This window comes from Eriocheir sinensis, chromosome 30 (genome assembly GCF_024679095.1).
Source record: "Eriocheir sinensis breed Jianghai 21 chromosome 30, ASM2467909v1, whole genome shotgun sequence".
NCBI classification, from domain to species: domain Eukaryota; kingdom Metazoa; phylum Arthropoda; class Malacostraca; order Decapoda; family Varunidae; genus Eriocheir; species Eriocheir sinensis.
In genome coordinates, this window is record NC_066538.1 from 1,756,718 (window position 1) to 1,778,714 (window position 21,997).

The 21,997-nt window shown below is 43.7% G+C and overlaps 3 protein-coding genes across 17 annotated transcripts in view; 1 reads left to right on the forward strand and 2 right to left on the reverse strand.

The window, feature by feature from the left end:
* LOC127005419 (creatinase-like) overlaps positions 1-3,749 on the forward strand; it is a 37,680-nt gene extending 33,931 nt beyond the window's left edge. For 4 of the 13 annotated variants that reach the window (XM_050874245.1, XM_050874242.1, XM_050874241.1 and 1 more), the window contains 2 exons: positions 416-1,336; positions 1,486-3,749. In XM_050874245.1, coding sequence (XP_050730202.1) covers positions 416-618 — 203 coding nt within the window. In that variant the 3' untranslated portion in view covers positions 619-1,336; positions 1,486-3,749. Of the gene's footprint in view, positions 1-415 lie in introns of all 13 variants that reach the window. The other 9 variants (XM_050874247.1, XM_050874248.1, XM_050874244.1 and 6 more) reach the window with 9 other exon arrangements.
* Positions 2,804-14,013, reverse strand: LOC127005420 (uncharacterized). Of its 3 annotated transcripts, XR_007758508.1 has the most exons (10): positions 13,494-14,013; positions 11,214-11,327; positions 10,748-10,828; positions 10,177-10,327; positions 9,407-9,590; positions 8,814-9,025; positions 6,467-6,601; positions 4,802-5,011; positions 3,364-4,223; positions 2,804-3,302 (listed from the first exon to the last, which is right to left on the reverse strand). XR_007758508.1 is itself a non-coding variant. In XM_050874256.1 (9 exons), the coding sequence occupies exons 1-9, from the start codon at positions 13,514-13,516 to the stop codon at positions 4,080-4,082; spliced, it is 1,254 nt and encodes a 417-aa protein (XP_050730213.1). In that variant the 5' UTR covers positions 13,517-14,013; the 3' UTR covers positions 2,804-4,079. The 3 variants fall into 3 exon arrangements, 2 of the variants coding, with proteins under 2 accessions (XP_050730213.1, XP_050730214.1); XM_050874256.1 differs by having other exon boundaries at positions 2,804-4,223; XM_050874257.1 differs by lacking the exon at positions 13,494-14,013 and adding an exon at positions 12,067-12,336 and having other exon boundaries at positions 2,804-4,223.
* Positions 14,014-14,842: 829 nt separating this feature from the next.
* LOC127005736 (uncharacterized) lies at positions 14,843-21,257 on the reverse strand. The gene is made up of 6 exons (XM_050874848.1): positions 20,683-21,257; positions 18,689-18,825; positions 18,289-18,450; positions 17,388-17,515; positions 16,563-16,790; positions 14,843-16,243 (listed from the first exon to the last, which is right to left on the reverse strand). The coding sequence occupies exons 1-6, from the start codon at positions 21,255-21,257 to the stop codon at positions 15,746-15,748; spliced, it is 1,728 nt and encodes a 575-aa protein (XP_050730805.1). The 3' UTR covers positions 14,843-15,745.
* Positions 21,258-21,997: the final 740 nt, after the last annotated feature.

Here is a 21,997-nt window from a genome sequence, read left to right on the forward strand (position 1 = left end):
ACCAAAGAAGACCTGGAGACAGTGTGATAGAGGACATGAGAGGGGTGAATGTCAGGGTGGAGGGAGCAGACCAGCTGGGAGACCGACGAAGACCTGGAGCTATAAACGGAAGGAAGAAGAAGGAGAAATATGAACTGCAGGAGAAGGAAAAGAGGGAGAAAAAATGAAAAAAAGAGAAGGAAAAGAGAAATATGAACTGCATGAGAGGAAGAGAGGGAAAAAAAAGAAGGAAGATGTAGAAATATGAACTGTAGAAGGAGGAGAAGGTGTGAAGAGCTACAGAGGTGCGAGGTAGAAGGGAGGTGACCAGCACTGACCTCCAACTCCACAGGTCTTCTGATACATACAAGCATTAAAAAAAAACAGCAGAGAAACATCTACGAAAGACATCTAACTCTCACTCTTTCCTCTACAGGCCTGGAACTACGCGAGGACATCGAGACAGTGCTGCAGCCGGGCATGGTGGTGTCAATGGAGCCTATGGTCACTATCCCCGAGGGTCAGCCTGGGGCGGGGGGCTACCGGGAGCATGACGTCCTGGTGATCAACGAAGATGGGACTGTTGACAATATTACTGGCTTTCCCTTCGGCCCAGAGCACAATATTTTTAAGAAGTAAGATCGGACCAGTGAGTGATTAACAAGGATGACAATATTACTGGTTTCCCTTGAGCACAGAACACAATAGTTTTAAGGAATGGAGTAATGAGGATAAAACGTAGGATAATATTTTCTTGAGGTCCGGAACACAATATTTTTAAGAAGTAAGATCGGACCAGTGACTGATCAACAAGGATGACAATATTACTGGTTTCCCTTGAGCACAGAACACAGTAGTTTTAAGTAATGGAGTAATGAGGATAAAACTGAGGATAATATTTTCTTGAGGTCCAAAACACAATATTTTTAAGAAGTAAGGAGAGACCATTGAATGATTAACAAGGATGAGAATATTACTTGTTTCCCTTGAGCACAGAACACAATAGTTTTAAGAAGTGATGAGTAATGAGGATAAAACTTAGGATAATATTTTCTTTGGGTCCAGAACACAATATTTTTAAGAAGTAAGGAGAGACCATTGAATGATTAACAAGGATGACAATATTACTTGTTTCCCTTGAGCACAGAACACAATAGTTTTAAGAAATGGAGTAATGAGGATAAAACTGAGGATAATATTTTCTTTGGGTCCGGAACACAATATTTTTAAGAAGTAAGATCGGACCAGTGAGTGATTAACAAGGATGAGAATATTACTGGTTTCCCTTGAGCACAGAACACAATAGTTTTAAGTGATGGAGTAATGAGGATAAAACTTAGGATAATATTTTCTTGAGGTCCAAAACACAATATTTTTAAGAAGTAAGGACGCACCATTGAATGATTAACAAGGATGAGATTATTACTGGTTTCCCTTGAGCACAGAACACAATAGTTTTAAGAAATGGAGTAATGAGGATAAAACTTAGGATAATATTTTCTTGAGGTCCGGAACACAATATTTTTAAGAAGTAAGGACGCACCATTGAATGATTAACAAGGATGAGAATATTACTGGTTTCCCTTGAGCACAGAACACAATAGTTTTAAGAAATGGAGTAATGAGGATAAAACTTAGGATAATATTTTCTTTGGGTCCGGAACACAATATTTTTCAGAAGTAAGATCGGACCAGTGACTGATCAACAAGGATGACAATATTACTGGCTTCCCTTGAGACGAGAGCATGATAGTTTTAAGAAGTAACAAACAAGAATACCACTAATGATAATATAACCAGCGTTCCCTTCCATAACCTTATTTTACGGAGGTCAGTTTGGTTTCGCCTTTACGCCGTTTCCCTTACTGTAAAAACTTGAAAAAAAATAAAATCAATAAAACACAATACACTTCGTTTCCCTGTCATGTTGTTCTTAGAGTGTTAAGAGTTGCAGTGTACAGTAGATATCGAATTAAAAAGTATTAGTAATGTTTAAAAAGGGCTATTTGGCTGAGAATTATGTTTTTATGAGTCTTGGAAAATTTACTGATGGAGAAATGAGTTTATCGTATTGGTAGTGTTTTTTGGTAGGGCAACATGACATAGATACCCTTTCTTTCTTTTTACAATCGGCCCTGCGCCTTTTTCACCCTCCCTCTTCACTCTCCTTCATGCTCCCCTCCACCTTTCTCCTTTTATCTCCTTCCCACTCACGGCCTCCACTTTCCTACACTCCCCTAAAGTGGCTATTACACTGGGCATATTTTCCATGGATCTTCAGTCAAACCACGATTTCCGCTAGCGTGGTCCTCAATTGTTTCTTGTTATTGCTGCTGATGAAGATGGTGAGTAATACCGTCGTCCTTCAGTGAAATCTACCATAGCTTTGGAAGATCGCGGACACGTCAGAAAAACACGGAAATATGAGAACGATGCCAGCGGAAATCGTGGTTTGACTGAAGATCCACGGAAAATTTGCCCAGTGTAATAGACCCTTTACTCCCATACATCCTTCTCCCTTCACCTCTATCTCCATGCATGAGTGAGTGTGTACAAGGAAACTAAGGGTACTGTTGGGTGTGTTTATATATATCTTAATACACGGTTTCCTTTACTGTAAAAAAAACTATATAATTGGTTTCACTGTTATGTGGTTTTCTGGTAAGGCAACTGATTATGTACCTAAAAATATTAAAAGGTAGTATCTGGTGTGTTTATATATATCTTAATACACAGTTTCCTTTACTGTAAAAAAACTAAATACTTGGTTTCATTGTTATGTGGTTTTCTGGTAAGGTAACTATGTACCTAAAAATATCAAGGGTAGTATTTGGTATATTTATATAATCTTCATAAAATACATACTACATATTCAGATTAGTATAATGGTATGAGTATAATCTTCATCAAATACAAACTTCGGCCGCCTCTTTAGATTATTTTTTAGGAGCAGCGAGTAGCGGGCTTTTTCTTTAATATTGTTTCCTTTTTTGTGTGCCCTTGAGCTGTCTCCTTTGTAGTAAAAAAAAATAAAAAATAAAAATAAATCATTGAAAACAGTATGATAGTATAAAATAATATATCATCTTCATAACACACAAACTATATATATATACCTCATTCAAAAGTTATCACATCATTATTTACATTTTTATTAGAGTAGAAATTATTGCACCAAGCCATAATTATTCACTACAGATATAATTATTGTGTGAATCCTGCTTCTGTAACGGTTTTGGATTGCATGTGAAGAGATTGTTATGTGAGAGACTTCCAAACAATGACATTTCTATAGTAGTTTTGGAATGCATGTGAAGAGACTGCTGTGAGAGACTTCCAAACAATGACATTTCTATAGTAGTTTTGGAAGGCATGTGAAGAGACTGCTGTGAGAGACTTCCAAACAATGACATTTCTATAGTAGTTTTGGAATGCATGTGAAGAGACTGCTGTGAGAGACTTCCAAACAATGACATTTCTATAATAGTTTTGGAATGCATGTGAAGAGATTGTTATGAGAGACTTCCAAACAATGACATTTCTATAATAGTTTTGGAATGCATGTGAAGAGACAGCTGTGAGAGACTTCCAAACAATGACATTTCTATAGTAGTTCTGCAAGGCACCTGAGATTATTTGTGAGGGAGACTTTCAACCAACAGCAGACACAACACTAAGGTCCCTATTCTTAACCCCTTGACTGTGGATTTCCTAGAAGAAGCCATCACCAGCTACAGGAGTGGAACAAAAAGTGGCTGCTACAATTCATTGAAGAAATGGGAGGGGATATCCAGCACACCAATACCACATGGGAAACACTCCACTATCCACCTCAGTGTTGGAATAGCATCATGCTGGAAGAGAGAGCGATTCAGACAGGGCAATATCCATGACCGTTTGGCTAAGTGTGATGTTCTTTTATGAGTCTTGGGAAATTTACTGATGGAGAAATGAGTTAATCGTATTGGTAGTGTTGGAATAACATCATACTGGAAGAGAGAGCGATTCAGAAAGGGCAATATCCATGACCGTTTGGCTAAGTGTTACGTTCTTTTATGAGCCTGGGAGAAGATGCCCTCATGCTCCACTCACTGCGGCTGTTACCTCCGGCGCCTCCTCATCTTCCTCACCGCCTTGGCCGTCATGAAGACAGCACTGGCACACTCCTCCAGCTGACTCTGCGACGACAAGTTCCAGTTCATGCGAAAGAGGGGACTGCTTTGGACGAGCGGGTTAGTGTTGACCTGAAAGCAAGGAACTGTTTGTATCGTGGAGGTGAAAAGGGAGTGGCGTGAATGGAAATGAAAAAAGAGAACGGGAAATGAAAGAAATGGGAGAAGGGAGAGGAAGAAAACAACTGGAAATGGAAGAAATGGGAGAAGGGAGAGGAAGAAAACAACTGGAAATGGAAGAAATGGGAGAAGGGAGAGGAAGAAAACAACTGGAAATGAAAGAAATGGGAGAAGGGAGAGGAAGAAAACAACTGGAAATGAAAGAAATGGGAGAAGGGAGAGGAAGAAAACAACTGGAAATGAAAGAAATGGGAGAAGGGAGAGGAAGAAAACAACTGGAAATGGAAGAAATGGGAGAAGGGAGAGGAAGAAAACAACTGGAAATGAAAGAAATGGGAGAAGGGAGAGGAAGAAAACAACTGGAAATGAAAGAAATGGGAGAAGGGAGAGGAAGAAAACAACTGGAAATGGAAGATCCAGACGTCCTCTTTGGCTTTCATTCCCTTCCTTACCCTTGACCTGCTAATCTCACTGCAAATAAAATAAATAAACGAATAGGTAAGTTAATTAAACAGCGCCTCGTCACCCACCTCACTCAAGTACCGGCCAGGACACACAGCACGGCAGGAGAAGTTTTTGCACCCGATTTCGACGAACTGGTCCAGCATCATGCGGTAGACGTAGCGATTGCAGTTTTTCTCCAAGTCTCGTCTTGCGTCCCTTGCAGCCGTGTCGCCCGTGTCAAGGTTCTGGATCTGCCGCAGGAGTTGGGGAGACAGGACGGGCACCACCACATCCACCTGAGGGTATAAGGCGATGCTGTGACTAGATTCTTGCTACATCGAGGAGCGAGGAATAATAATAATAATAGGAGTTTACAATCATTCGTTCCAGCACTCCCTCTGAGGTCTTCGATTCCCCACTGTGCCGAAATGTCATGGCGTTTATTACGGCCATAAATGAAGGTAGTTCTGAGGTATGAACCGTCAAGAACCACTAATGGATGCTGCTGTAACTACCTAACCTAACAAAACCCCAGAGTTACTTACTATAGGTCTTGACTCAGAAAATTCATATATGCTTCCTCACTATTGAGACTCTATACAACAAAGTGAGGTCATTATTTGTTGATTCATACTGTAAGGTGCTGGCTATCATGTGTCTGAAGATACATTAAACTTAACCTAACCTAACCTAACAAAACCCCAAACAGTTACTATAGGTCTAGACTCAGAAAATTAATATATGCTTCCTTACTAATGAGACTTTCTATGCAACAAGGTGAGGTCATTCTTTGTTGATTTATACCATAGGGTGCTGGTTATTATGTGTTTGAAGATACCCTAAACTTAACCTAACAAAACCCCAAACAGTTACTATAGGTCTTGACTCAGAAAATTCATATATGCTTCCTTAATAATGAGACTTTCTATACGACAAAATGAGGTTATTCTTTGTTAATTTATACCATAAGGTGCTGGCTATCATGCGTTTGAAGATACCCTAAACTTAACCTAACAAAACCCCAAACAGTTACTATAGGTCTTGACTCAGAAAATTCATATATGCTTCCTTAATAATGAGACTTTCTATACGACAAAATGAGGTTATTCTTTGTTAATTTATACCATAAGGTGCTGGCTATCATGCGTTTGAAGATACCCTAAACTTAACCTAACAAAACCCCAAACAGTTACTATAGGTCTTGACTCAGAAAATTCATATATGCTTTCTTATTAATGAGACTTTCAACACGACAAAGTGAGGTCATTCTTTGTTGATTTATACTATAAGGCGCTGACTAGCATGTGTTTGAAGATACCCTAAACTTAACCTAACAAAACCCCAAACAGTTACTACAGGTCTTGACTCAGAAAATTCATATATGCTTCCTCACTAATGAGACTTTCTATGCAACAAGGTGAGGTCATTCTTTGTTGATTTATACCATAGGGTGCTGGTTATTATGTGTTTGAAGATACCCTAAACTTAACCTAACAAAACCCCAAACAGTTACTACAGGTCTTGACTCAGAAAATTCATATATGCTTCCTTGCTAATGAGACTTTCTATATGACAAAGTAAGATCATTCTTTGTTGATTTATACCATAAGGTGCTATCTATCATGTGTTTTAAGATACCCTAAACTTCGCCTAACATAAGGGTCAATCTGTCTATATCCCCAAAACCTTATAAACCAATCCGTCAAGGTGTCTATCAGAGCAGCAAAGGACGGTAATTATGAGACACGAACCGACAGGAACCACTTATGGATGCTGTTGTAAGGGTCAATCTCCAGCCAGGCCTGGACGTTGGTGTTCTGCGACTCCTGGAGAAGCACAACACGCACGCTGCGGTCACTCGCTGGGCTCTTCAGGTAGGCCACGAACTGTTGGAGATGGACGAGCGAAATGAACGTAAGAAGAAACACAATACCATACAGAAACGTGGCTAGCATGTCTCCGTGCAAGCAAGTTATGTATACTAAAAAAAGAGAAACTAAACCCATTTTAAGTTATCTAAAATTTGCATAGACTCAACATGACCTAAGTAATAAAAAGACTACAATGACCTAGAGGTTGAAAAAGGTTAAGTGAGGTTAAATGACATTGTGTGACATTAAAAGAAAGATGAATGAGCTACAATTCTATCCAGGAAATTAACAAAAGCATGGAATGTGTGTAAGAGAAATGAACATGAGAGGAAGGAAGAAACACGATATCATCCAGAAAAGTGAAAAAAAGCAGGAAATGTAAACAGTAATATCAGGAAAGAGGACTGGGAGGAGAGAATAAATACAATAGCACCCCTCAAAATGACCAGAAGTAAGGAACGTACGAGGCGAAAATGAGCGTAAGAGGAAGAAACAAACATAATATCATCCAGAAAAGTGAAAAAAAGCAGGAAATGTAAACAGTAATATCAGGAAAGAGGACTGGGAGGAAAGAATAAACACAATAGCACCCCTCAAAATGACCAGAAGTAAGGAACGTACGAGGCAAAAATGAATGTAAGAGAAAGAAACTCGATATCATCCATGAAAGTGAAAAAAAGCAGGAAATGTAAACAGTAATATCAGGAAAGAGGACTGGGAGTAAAGAACAAATGCACTTCCATCCAGATAGTGACCCAAAACAGTGAATCATAACTCAATAACATATTACAGTAAAACCTCACCATTTGCGTACATATGGGCAGTCTGAAGGTGCGCAAATGGCAAGCTTAACAACCTATGGGGAAAAATACATATGAGCAGCCACAGCCCAAAACCCCCCTACCAGAAAAAAAAAGGGCATGATGGAGGTGCAAAGGAGAGGCATAAAACATTGAATAACAATAAATGGCAAGACCACCTGCGCAAATGGTGGGACGATGGCCGCAAATTAAGGCCGCGCAGATGGTGAGGGCGCAAATGGTGAGGGCGCAAATGGTGAGGGTGCAAATGGTGAGGGCGCAAATGGTGAGGGCGCAAATGGTGAGGGCGCAAATGGTGAGGGCGCAGATGGTGAGGGCGCAAATGGTGAGGGCGCAAATGGTGAGGGCACAAATGGTGAGGGCGCAAATGGTGAGGGCACAAATGGTGAGGGCACAAATGGTGAGGGCGCAAATGGTGAGGGCGCAAATGGTGAGGGCGCAAATGGTGAGGGCGCAGATGGTGAGGGCGCAGATGGTGAGGGCGCAAATGGTGAGGGCGCAAATGGTGAGGGCGCAAATGGTGAGGGCGCAGATGGTGAGGGCGCAAATGGTGAGGGCGCAAATGGTGAGGGCGCAAATGGTGAGGGCGCAAATGGTGAGGGCCCAAATGGTGAGGGCGCAAATGGTGAGGGCGCACATGGTGAGTGAACAAATGGTGAGGGCACAAATGGTGAGGGCACAAATGGTGAGGGCACAAATGGTGAGGGCACAAATGGTGAGGGCACAAATGGTGAGGGCACAAATGGTGAGGGCACAAATGGTGAGGGCGCAAATGGTGAGGGCTCAAATGGTGAGGGCACAAATGGTGAGGGCACAAATGGTGAGGGCGCAAATGGTGAGGGCGCAAATGGTGAGGGCGCAAATGGTGAGGGCGCAAATGGTGAGGGCGCAAATGGTGAGGGCGCAAATGGTGAGGGCGCAGATGGTGAGGGCGCAGATGGTGAGGGCGCAGATGGTGAGGTTTTACTGTACTTTGATATCAGAGAGGAGATAAAAGTAGCTCATTCTTAACTTATATAAAACTAAATGGTCTGATCTCAGCATTTAAGACCCTCGTTTGGCTATTCTATTAATACATCAACTACTCCATCTATATTTATTTCATGACAGCAGCGCCAGTAAGCTTTTTAGTTCAACATTTACTTCGTCCTTGAGCTGCCCATTTCACTGTAAAAAAAAAAAATACTCATGTTTGGCTATTCTATAATTTATGAACTACTCCATCTATATTTACTTCACAAGAGCAGCGCCAGCAAGCTTTTTAGTTCAATATTTACTTTGTCCTTGAGCTGCCTCCTTCACTGTAAAAAAAATACTTGTGTTGGCCTGAATATTCACTCGGGTCATCGGCAACACAAACAACACACAGGTCGCTAAGTAATTCCCATGCCAGTCCTCCACCTCACCTTCAGAGCCTCTTCTTTGGCATCGCTGGCGTGGATGACGAGCACCTTGGCGACAAAGGACTGTGGCTGCTGCGGAGGTTTTGGCACTACACCGTTCACCTCGCGTATGGCCTCAGTGGTGGTGCCTGTGTTCGCCGAGGCCACCAGCACCTCCCTCGGCCCCTGTATGGTCTGCGTGAAGGTCTTGGCATCGTTGAACTTCTCCATCATTTCTGCGGATGGTGTCGTTCGTGTTTGAGAAAGAGTGATGATCCTGGTTAACTCTTGCATAAGGGATTTGGACAGTATAGGGATAAAAAAACACAAGAGCACACTTTAACCCCTTGACTGCAGATTTCCTACAAGAAGACATCACCAAGCTACAGGAATGGAACAAAAAGTGGCTGCTACAATTCAATGAAGCAAAATGTAGTTATGAACCTTGGGAGGGGATATCCAGCATACCAATATCACATGGGAAATGCTCCACTATCCACCACAGAGGCAGAGAAAGACCTGGGAGTGTATGTTGCCAGGCTACCAGTGAAGGCCAAATCCGTGCCAATTTGCAGCGGACGGGTTAACAAGAGTACAGGTGTGGAAGAAGGACTCACTCAGACAGTCAAACCCTTGCAGGCGGCGCAGAATATCATGGCGTTTGAGTTCCTTAAGGGCCTCCAGCACCGTCTTGAGGGTCAGGTCGCGGTGACGAGGACTCACGGCGAGGGTGTTGAACATCTCCCGGGCGAAGGAGTGTGACCCATACCCTCGGGAGTACATCTCAGACTTACGGCACTTCTGTTATGGGGTCAAGGGGAAGTAGTTTTAGTATCTTGTTGATGTGGACATGTTAGGTTAGATGTGTGAAATGGTTGGGTATATCGTCACCCTCATATAATGATTCCCTAAGTCATTTTTCAACGATTTCCAGGTTTTTGTCTACATCATTTTCAACATGTGACGCCCATTTTTGTAGAGTTGCCTTCACCATTCAGGGTTTGAGTGTTCTAGAATTATCCTTTTCATTTCTGCCTAAATCTTAAGCCAAATGAGATAATGACAGTTCTTTTATGATTTCCTGTAAGGTAGAAAATAATGACTTAGGCGTTTTGTTTATGAAGGTGGCGATATGTAGTCTGGTTAGGGGAAAGGTTGGGTGAGAGCGAAATGGTTGAATATATGTATGTGTTATAGGCTATGGGATGCAGTTTCAGAATTGGTAGGTGAGGGTGAGTCTCTCATAGCATACCAACCCCTTATTTTCTACATTAATATATACAAAAAATAAATATGAAAAGCAGTACACTAATTTCTCCACTCAAACTAATACCTAAAAACAAACACTTCTATCCAGCTCCTCCTCCTCAAATCCCAGTATTCTAACCTCTATTTGCTGGTTGGTGAGTCCGAGTTTTACGGCCACGTCCTCCCACACTTCGGGGTCCAGCTCCTCCTGCAGGCCTTTCATCATGCCGGGGTGCTTGTCCTTGAACGCCCACAAGTTGACATCACAGTCCTTCATCCACGTGTATGTCCTGGGCGATGAAGGAATTAGAAGCATTGACGGAAGTGTAATTTTTTGCTTTCTTTTCTTTTTTTTCTGGGCGATGATGGAATTAGAAAAGCATTGATGAAAGTGTGTTTTTTATTTTGCATTCCTTTGTTTTCTTTTTTTCCGAGTGACTTGGAAGCATTGTCGGATGTACAGTTTTTCTCCCCTCTCTTTTTTTTTCCCCGAGTGACTTGCTAAAATTATATGCATTGACCTAAGTGTATTTGTTTGTTTGTTTTCTCTTTTTTCTGAGCAATGAGGGAATTAGAAGCATTGACGGAAGTGTAGTTTTTATTTTGTTTTCCTTTTTCATTTTTCTGAGTGACCTGATAGAAGCACACACACACACACACACACACACACACACACACACACACACACACACACATGCTCACTCCATTACCTGTTCGCCTCCTCCTCCTCGCGCTGCCTCCTCACCTCCTCCAGAAGGTCCAGCAGCACCTCAGCGTTCTCTGGCTTCATGCTGACACACAAGACGGACACACGAATTAGTTAACACATAAAGTACGTTAATATGAAGAAAAGAAACAAGACAAAAAATAAATTAACTAACAGGAAGAATATTAACCCCTAGACTGTGGATTTCCTACAAGAAGACATCACCAAGCTATAGGAGTGGAACAAAAAGTGGCTGCTACAATTCAATGAAGAAAAATGTAAAGTCATCCACATTGGGAGGGCATATCCAGCATCCCAATACCACATGGGAAACACTCCATATCCACCACAGAGGCAGTACACATTACTCTGAATGCTCTTTTATTATGTTTTATGTTATTTATCTATGTGCTTTTGCTTTCTACTATTCTTGCCTAAACCTTCACACACATATGGATCATGGCACTTACTCCTTCACCTCCTCCTTGATCTCCACCTCCCTCTTGCCCCAACGAGCCTCCTCTGCGTCTGCCATGCCTGTGGTGGTGGTGCCCTTAGCCAGGCAGGGTTGAAGAGAGGGCGAGCTGCGGCAAAAGAGGAAAGTGGGGGTTAAACAAAAGCTAATACTTGAGTCTGTCACTTAATTTCGTTCGATCTCATTTGATTTCTTGTCTTGTTTTTTATATAGCCTATGCCGCTGGGCGAATTAAATCTATTATTATCATTATTGTTATTATTGATGAACCTATTTTCTCTGGTAACCTTTCATGTGTTTGCTTGGCCCATGGACTTGGTCAGCACAAGTATATGGTGTTGTCAATACCTCTTAAGAAGGGTAACGATCTGGATCTTCAAGTCCCTTATGCTCCCTGTCTTACTCTTTGGCTGTGAGACATGAACACTTAAATGGAGACTTGGACAGGCGGACTGATGCCTTTGATAATAAATGTCTAAGCAGAATCATGAGATATTGCTGGAAAGACTGTGTGTCAAACCGGCGACTACTCTGTGAGACTCATTCAACATATATTACCTGCATAGTCCATTAACGCCAACTCTGGCTATACGGGCACGTGGCACGTTACCCTGGAGCTGACCCTGCCCCTCGGGTTGTCTCTGTAAGAGGCAACCCTGAGTGGAGGAGGCCAAGGGTACGCCCACGGAGTCCATGGCTTGAGTAAGTTCCTAGATCCTGCCGGGAGGCTACACGGAGGGACCCCTGGGCTTGGCGTCGTAGGGTGGGCGAGGCGACGCGCCCCCCGGCGTATGCCCCCACTGACTGATTGATTGATTAAACTGACCATTAAACCTGCCAACCTTTACCTGGTCAGGGCCAAGGGCGTCCTCCCCTCCCGGTGGTCCCGTGGGCAGTGCTGTGCGACCCTCGGCCCACCATCGGGCTTGGGTCACACTGGGCTCCCGGACGCTTATTTAAGGTGCCGCCAGCTCCATGGACGCTTGTTTAATGTTCCGGCTCCCTGGCCCACACTGCAAGGCTTTACATCAACGCCCACGGGAGTTTCTGCGTCAGTTTCCTGCTGGGCGACCTCCCGCGACCCGCCTTGTTTATCTCGACTCGGTGAACTTCCTTGGACCTCGAGTCTGCCTTTGTATCGGCTCGCAAATGATTGATTGATTGATAGTTTATTGTTGCAAGTATACAACAACGGAGAAGGGAGGAGCATGCCATCCCAACCCCCAGGCAGTACAGAGTGTGATTATACAACTAAGGATACATGTGGAAGTAGCACCAGGAAACTAAAAAGATACAATGCCATGATTTTGCGTTTCTTCCTCTTTTTGAACACCTGAATGGAAGAATAGAAACGAAAAAGAAGGAGTAGGCCTTTGGGTAGGCGGTGGCTGAGTGGTTAGCGTGCGGGGCCCGCATTCGCCGCGCCATGGACGACGTTGGTTCGAATCCGCTCGCTACCACCTGGGATTTTTCAGTCACCGCCGAGTGGCTTCAGTCTACCTACATGAAGACCATCCATCAACCCGAACTCTAGAAGAAACCGTCCAAGTGAATCAAGAATGAGTTCCGGGGGACAGCATGAGCCAAGCATAACTGCATGGCGCCACTTTAAAAACTGCCTGCGCCCCTGAAGAAGAAAAAAAAATCGCAGCTTCCATACGCAGCCTCCCATAATCATCTCCCATTCCGTATCACAGTCTCGAAGCATCCGCCCACACTTCCCCCTTCCCCCAGGCCTTCACAAAGAACTTTTACACACATTCTCAAACATCTTATACCATTCCATTCATTCCCGTAACCCAGAACTCCATCCCTTCATATGTTGTGTCTGATCTAAAAACTGTCAGTGCTTGAATCTGCAACTCACATCAGCTAATTCCAAAGGCCAAAAAGATATATAATGAGTTCTTTTATTTAGGTTCATGGCACAGAGGCTTTGTCAAACTACCATCAGGGTCATAAAACTACCCCTGGAGAGGCCTGGGACGTCTACGATAAGCCTTGTCAAATGGATGTGTGTGATTGCGTTCCGGATGAAAGAAATGGCATAGTGTGAGTTTGAAGGAACCTTACATGGATGGCATACCTGCAATCCTCCCTTCCCTTCCTTTCTCTGTCCTTCCATTCCTCCCTTTCCGGCTTCCATGCATTCCCCCTCTCCTTCCTAATCCCTTCAGTTCGATCCTTCCCTCTCCATGTTTCTTCCTCCTATAAACTATCAATCAATCAATCAAACCCAACAGTTATAACATCCATCTGGCCCCAATGCACTTACCTGTCGCGAATTGAACGGCCCATCTTTCACTGCTGGGAGTTCGACAAGGCTCTCGCTGAAGAAGGTGCAAGAATCGAGGGTCTTCAGGGCCGCCGCGAGGACTTCGAAGTCTCCCAACGAAGATGAAGAAGGGGATTGTGGAAGGGCCTTAAGGTGTGTCCCTGCTTTGTGGGTGTGGTCGAAACGGACGAGTATAGAGGTTGTATGGTCGAGAAAGGGATTAGTGGTTGAATGGTAGAGGATATATGGTCGAGAGAGAGAGTGGTGGTTTGGAAGATAGGATGGTCGAGAAAGGGCCGGGGTTGACTGGCAGAGATTATGATCGAGAAAGGGATTAGTGGTTGACTGGTAGATATAGGTTATGGTCGAGAGAGGAACTATCAAAAAAAGGAAAGGAAATAGGAATGAAAAAGGAAAACAAATTAGAAGAAGGCAATGAGAAAGGAAAAGGGATTATATGAGAAGGGAAAGGAAATTAATGAAAACGAAAAGGAGAAAAACGAAAAGGGATGGAAGAGGAATGAGAAAGAGAAAAAGGAATGATATATGAGAGAGGAAAGGAAAAACAATGATCGAGGAAGGAAAGATCGAAACAAAAACGAGAAGGGAAAAGGAAAGAATGAGAGAAAAAAAGGAATTATAAATGAGAAATGAAAAGAAATGAGAAGGGAAGGGAAATGAGACAAGTGCTGAACTGGTAGAGGAAAGTGGTAGTAGATAAGTAGAATATAGTCGAGAAAGGTGACTTATAAGTGGTAGATTGGTAGAAAGATAAAGTAACCGGTTACCTAGTCGAGAGAGAGAGAACTAAGACTGGCTGGCTATAGTGCATGGGAAGGAGGTTGATATAGAATTTTTCCTTATGTCAGAATCCGTGAGCGACAGTTGCCAGCTAAAAGTGAATTGTTAGTGAAAGGAAAGACTTCAATATCCCCCATAAGAACGACATTGACGTACTTGTATAATGAGAAACGGAAGATGAAGTTTGATAGGAGGCTAATGCGAGATGATATTCAGAGTGAAGGACATCTAAGAAAATAATGAAGGGCTCGCTATGTGGCATCAAGACAGGAAACCACAAGAAAGAATGAGCAATCAACTTCGACATACGTTTTTTTGTTTGTTTGTTTTTTGTGTGTGTTGCAGGAAGACAAGCAATAGGAAGCATATCAAGACAATTTAATTATTTATATTTATTTTTTTATTCAATTTTCTGAGTAGCAATTAAACGTAACGAAACGAAATGTGTGTAGAAATAGTAGTAGTAGTAGTAGTTGTAGTAGTAGTAGTAGTAGTAGTAGTTGTAGTAGTAGTAGTAATATAAGTGACCACCCAATACGGCTATTTTCTACGGCCCAAAAAAATATTAACCGAGTTTTCACGATAATAAAAGATATGTTATTAAGTAATTATTCATATATTTATTTTTTTATTATTTTTTGTACCCTTACTTACGTTTACTTGTACTTGTGTTTGTATATACCTTCTGTACGTGTTACCTGTTGTGTACTTGTTTACTTACTTGTGTATTTGTGTATGAGTGCTTGTGTAGTCTTCATGTATGCTTCTGTGTACGTATGTGTGTGTGTGTATTTGTATTTGTATGTATTTGTATTTGTATTTGTATGTGTATATGTTCGTACGAGAGTGTGTGTAGTTGTATAGGATTTGTAGGCATTTCCATGGGTGGTTTTCTGACCCTGGTATGACAGTTTCTGCACCCTGAACGTAAGGAAACACTCATGGGGACACGTTTAACCTCTATATTGGCTTCTATAAATAATTGATGAGTCTGTATAGCGTCTGAAAATATCTGTATAGTGCGTAAGTGTGTGTATGAGTGTGTGAGGGCTGGTGTGTTAGTATAGGCCTACATTCACTAAATATACATTCACCAACTTTTGACTATAACTGTAAATATAAATCAGTCCTCCACTCGACTACGTTTGTTCTATTACTAATGTAGCATTCAGTAGTAGTGGAAGTAGTAGTAGTAGTAGTAGTGGTAATAGTAGTAGTAGTAGTAGTAGTAGTAGTAGTAGTAGTAGTAATCAATTAATCGGTCATACACTAGTCATTCAGTCAAGCAGTACGTCATAGTCAATCAATCCAATTAATCAGTAAGTCAATCAGTCAGTCAGTCAGTTACACACCGGTCAATCAATCAGTTAGTCAATCAACCAATCACACACAAACTAATCAGTCAACCAGTCAACCAATCACTTAACCTATGCAGCCAGCGAATCACTCAGTCACACCTCCCTCAGCCTGTCCCTCACGCACGCCTCCGCCAGAAAATACGAACAGTGCGCTAGGGCTGGGGCGGGGTTGGTCACTGTTAGGGCCAGGAGAATGACCCACCACGCCCACACAGACCCGGGGGCACCCACATGAAGACCCAGGACCACTAGAGGCAGGAACACACCCGTGAGAGCCTGCACCGCGCTGAGGGCAAGAGCTGGGGCCGCCCTCGACGACTCCACCTTTACCGAAGTCTCCCATACCACCAAACGATCGAAGTCCTTTGCCAACGAACCGCCTCTTGGGGTCTGGGACGGCGTCTGGGCCACCGAACAGCACTGCACCCCCACGCTGGTCACCTCGGGGGCTGTGAGGACCGGTGGGGGTTCCTGTAGGGTGGGTGTTGGGGGAAGGACTCTCCATTCAATCACTGGGGGACTAGCTTCATCCTCCCCCGTCTGGCAGCCTTGACTTCGAACGTTTTGGTCGGTGCAGAACCCGCTGTGTGCCTGACGTGGGGTAAATGGGTTCAGTATAAGGTTTGGGGTAGAGAACAGCGGACTACAACGACTCGAGAAGGTCAAACGGGTTACATATGAGCAAGAGGAAGAATAAAAGGAATGGGAAAGGAAAAGGAAAGGAATGAGATGGAAAAGGCTTGTGAAGAAAAGGAGAGGGATGAGAAGGGAAAGGAAGGAAGGAAAAAAATAATTCAAACGGGTTCCATATGAGGTTTGGAAAAAGATGAACTACTACCACTACTACTACTAATAATAATAATTTTACTACTACTACTACTACTACTACTACTTCTACCCCTATACCTACCCTGATGTGAGACTTGAGGGAGCCCATATAGATGCCTCCAACGGTGAACGTGTCCTCCTCTAGCATGCTACTACGACGCGAATAGACGGGGGAGGGGGAGCGAGAGCCTTCCAGGAGAGCCTCAGCGTGGAGGGCCGGCTTGGAAGGGCGGCCTGGAGGGGGGCTGCAGGAGGAAGGGGCGGCCACGAGTAGAGGAGCTGCCCAGCGGCTCACCGTAAACATGATAGCCTGTGGATGGGTAGGAGAGGGATGAGAAAGGGATAGGGATGAGAAGGGAAGGGAGGGGATTGAGAAGGGAGAGGAGAAAAGAATGAGAAAGTAAAAGGATAGGGATGAGAAAGGGACAGGGATGAGAAGGGAAAGGAGGGATTGAGATAGGGATGAGAAAGGGATAGGGATGAGAAGGGAAAGGAGGGATTGAGATGGGAGAGGAGAAAAGAATGAGAAAGTAAAAGGATAGGGATGAGAAAGGGACAGGGATGAGAAGGGAAAGGAGGGACTGAGATGGGAGAGGAAAGAGAAAGGAAGGAGAAAAGGAAAGGAAAGGAATGAGAAACGAAAGAAAAGGAATGGTGAAGGAATGGAAAGGAAAGGAAAAGGAAGGAAAAAGAGAGAAAACTGAGCTGTAGGAAAGACAGATAAGGAAAAAAAGGAGAAAATCAATTAGGTACGAAGGGAAAGGAAAGGAAAAGAGAAGAAACGGAGAGGTGAAAGTTGAACCTCAGTAAGGAGAAGATAGACAGACAGACAGACAAATAGATAGATAGATAGATAGATAAATAGATAGAGGAAATAGAAGGGTACAGATGATATTAGAACACTTGCCTCTAAATTATCTGAAGGCTGCGGAGTGGTTAGACGCCATTTGGGGACTTCGCGGACATAGGCAGGGCAGGAGGTGGAGGTGGCGGGAGCTTGTCGCAGGCGCCTCACACCCTGGGCCCACAACACGACTGGGAAAAAGAGGATTGATTGATTGATAGTTTATTATTGCAAGTAAACAGCAAAGGAGAAGGGAGGAGCTTGACGTCCCAACCCCCAGGCAGTACAGAGGAAAGAGGTAGAGTGCAAATACAAGAAGAAGCGAACCAACGGAGAGAGAACATGAAGGGGAAAGGAAAGGGATATGTAAGCAAGAATTAACAAAGGAGGAAAAAGAGTAGGAGAAAGAGAAGACAGACATGACGTAGAGAATAAGGAAAAAAATCGCTCCCAATGAAGGATTTTTAAAACGCACCGCAGAACCACTTAGCTGACCCCACGAAGTCACTATAAACCACTAAAATTTAACCCCCTAAAATACATCATAAAACCATTGATATAAACCATGAACCCACTTAACCATCAAAGTACTAACACGCTAAACCACAAGATAACAATAAAACGAACATTAATCATTTAGTAAACTCATTAAACCCAAGCGAGTTACTAAAAACAATAAAATAAAATAGTTAACCAGTAATTTAGACCATGCAATCACTGACCTCACTTAAAACCAACATTCTAAACCACAACATACCAATAAAACGAATATAGGAGTTTACAGTAGTTTACAAGACTTATAAACCCAAACGAGGCACTTAAATCAATAAAACAAAACAGTAAACCCGATAATATAAACCATAGACCCACAAAACCGCCATTAAAATCACACCTTCAAACCACAACGTAACAATAACACATGATATCTTACGAGACTCTCAAAAAAGACCCATTCATGACTTACCCAGCAGAAGGAGAGGAAGAAACGCCGCCACCAGCACCGCCGCCGCCACGCTGGGATGCCCACAGGAGGAAAAGGAGTAGGAGGAGGAGGAGGAGGGGAAGGTACACTGGAGTCCTTTGCCCATAGCCACGCCCATCGCGCCCCCACACGCCCACGCCGCCCCTGTGAGAGATAGATAGATATATAGATAGATAGATATATAGATAGGTAGATAAAGAGAGAGATTTACATACATTGACATAGATATTCAGAGATGGATAGATAGATAGATATGGAGAGAGAGAGAGAGAGAGAGAGAGAGAGAGAGAGAGAGAGAGAGAGAGAGAGAGAGAGAGAGAGAGAGAGAGAGAGAGAGAGAGAGAGAGATTCAAAACCATTACCAAAACTGTTACCAACTTACCCGCCAAAATGACAGCAGTGCGGGGAGCCAGCACACCTCGTAGCGGCCTGCCCATGACCCGCACCCTCTCGTAGGCAATGGCCAGCGCCCCCGCCCCCTGCACCCCCCACGCCCACCCCCACGACGCCCACCCCACGCTGCACGCCCACGCTGACTCCTGGAATTACAAAGAACGTAGTAGTAGTAGTAGTAGTAGTAGTAATAGTAGTAGTAGTAGTAGTAGTAGTAGTAGTAGTAGTAGTAGTAGTAGTAGTAGTAGTAGTACTTACAACGAGAGAGCAATGATGATGATAATGATAAAATAATGAGGAGGAGGAGGAGAGGAGGAGGAAAAGGAAGAGGAGGAGGAAGAAGAGAAAAAGGAGAAGGAGGAGGAGGAAGAGGATGGTGATGATAGTGATGAAGGTGAAAATTAAAACATCATCACCATCACCACCATCACCACCACCACCATCATCACCACCACCACCACCATCACCACCATCACCACCACCACCACCACCATCACCACCATCACATCTACGAACATTCTTCAGACCATAGCTTCTTTTTTTTTTAGTGTCTTTTCAGTAGACTTTTTTCTCGTCCATTAAAATGATTACCAATTCTGAAAGATGGTCGAGAGAGAGAGAGAGAGAGAGAGAGAGAGAGAGAGAGAGAGTTCCCTCCTTTCTTCTCTCCATTCCATCATCTCCCTTTCCTCTCCTTCTCCCTTCTTCCTTTCCTTTCCTCCAATTCTAATTCCTCCCTTTCCTTCCCTTTTCTCCTCCTCCCTTCTCTCTTTCCTTCCCTTTCCATTTCTTTCCTTCCTCTATTCCTCTTCCTTTCCTCCTATTCTATCTTCCTCCTCTCCTTCTCTTCATTCCTTCTTCTCTATCTTCATTTCTTTCCCTCCTCTTCATCTCCTCCCTTTCTTCTATTCTTCTTCCTATCCTTATTTTTTTTCTCCCTTCTCTTTCTTTTTTTTCATTATATCTTCCTCCCTCTCCTTCTCCGTATTCATCTTCCTCTCTCTCTTAATTCCTTCTTCTTTATCTCTCTTTCGTTCTGTCCTATCTCCTTCCTTTCCTTCCCTTCTTCCTTCTTCTTCCTTCGTTCCATTTTTCTCCCTCTTCCTCCCTTTATTTATCTTCCTATCCTTAATTTCTTCTTTCTTCCTTTCGTTTCATCCTATCTCGTCCCTTTCCTTCCCTTTCTTCTTTATTCCTCCCTTCTTCCTTCTTTCTCCTCTCTCTACTTCCCTCCCTTTCTTTTCCTTTATTTCTCCTTTTATCCTTAACTCCTCTCTTTCCTTCGTTTCATCCCTTTCCCTCCCTTCTTTATTCCTTCCCTTACTTCCTTTTCATTCACCCTTTCCTTTGAACTCTTTACGCTCATCCTTAACCTCCCTTTTCCCCTCTCGAAGTCCTTTTCAATCCCTTCCCTTCCTTTCTTTCCTTCTACTTCACTTTCTCTTTCCTACTCGTCTTCTGTCAGCCCTCTCTCTCTCCCCTTTACTACACCCCTCTACCTTCTCCCTCTCTCCCCTTTCTTCCTCTCTTCTCCCTTCGGCCACATCTCGTATTCATGGATGTTTACTGTGTGCCGAAGGGATAAAGAGAGGGAGAAGCAGATTTGGATTCCCTATAAGTCGGATTTTCGATTTTTCTGTCGTCTATATTTTTCGATCCCTTGCATTCAGTCTGTCTGGCATGGTAGTGTGGTGGTGGTGGTGATGGTGGTGGTTGTAGTAGTAGTAGTAGTAGTAGTAGTAGTAGTAGTAGTAGTAATAATAATAATAATAATAATAATAATAATAATAATAATAATAATAATAACACCAGATATGAGAAACAGAAGCCTTACAAAGTATACCAATCATTTTACCTGAAGAAGGAGAAGAAGAAGAAGAAGAAGAAGAAGAAGAAATAGGGAAAAATGATAAGAACAGCTACTACTACTACTACTACTACTACTACTACTACTACCATTACTACTACGACCACTACAGTCACCACACACATACCTTGCCGCCGTAGCAGTAAGCGAGGGCGAGGAGGAGGACGGGGGAAGCGACAGTCACTTGAAGAAGCCCCGCGGCCGCCTGGGAGCAGAGCAGAACACGCGCCGCTGTGCTGGGGAAGCGTCTTAGGTTTGCAGAGGTACCGTGGTGCAGGAGACGGGCGCTGGTGAGAGCTCCACACGCCAACCCAATCACACACACCACTAGCACCCACCACTCCGCCTCGAACTCCCCAGCAGATGGTTCTTGGGGGGGTTCTGAAGGTGTTCCGAAGTGCAGCAGGTCGTCTGGGAACTCTTGAAACGTTCTTGGTGAGGTCGCGAAGTCCCCGTTAGCTAGTTCTTGAGCCGTTCTTGAAGACGTTACGAAGTTGAGGTCTTCTGGAAACTCTTGAAGCCCTCTTGGAGACGTCGCGAACTCAGCCTCTGTGGGTGCTTGAGGCGTTCTTGTAGACATTTCGAAGTTGAATTCGTCTGGGAACTCTGGAGGCGTTCTTGGAGATGTCACGAACTCACCCTCTCCGAGTTCTTGAGGTCTTCTTAGGGTTGTTTCGAGTTCTTGTGGCATGCTTAAAGACGTATCGAAGTTCTCCTCTTCTTTCAATTAGTTCTGAAGGTAGTCTTGGAGAAGCTGAGACGCTGGTTGGGTTAGTTCCTCCACATCCACTATTTGTAAGTCCTTGATGCTTTTTCTTCGATATCCCGGTGATTCAGAGCGTCAGAAATGGATACGAGTGAACAAATGTAAAGATATGCGTGACTTTATGTGTTTTGAGATCTTCCAGCGCTCGGAACCACTAATATTACGTGCTATGTGTTAAGATGATCCTCTGGGGCTTGTTCTGTGGTGGCTGGAAGTGTGTAAGGTGTGCTGTGTGGTGGCGAGGCGTTCGTGGGGTGAGGCGAAGTTATGCAATGCGGGAAAGGAACGCGCGCTGGACACCTACACGACCAGAGGCTACCGCTCTCTGGCCCTCCGTGTGGGTGGGTCAGAGGCTCCCCCATATCGCACATGTGCAGACTCTCTCTCTCTCTCTCTCTACGTGGCCGCGGGGGCTGACATCTCTCAAAAGTGGTTGGACGCTCCGTTAATAGTTCCCTTTCTTAGCCCGTCCCCTGAACCTGTGAATACCGCGTCGACTGTCTCCCTCCCTCCCTGCCGCACCCTTCCCTTACCTTTACTCGCCTCCCTACCTTTCCCTTCCTTCCATACTCCCTACTGTTTTCTCACCTTCCTTCCTTCTCTTTCCTCCCTTCCCTATTCTTCCCTTCCTTACCTTTCCAATCCATACTCCCTTCTTTGTCCCT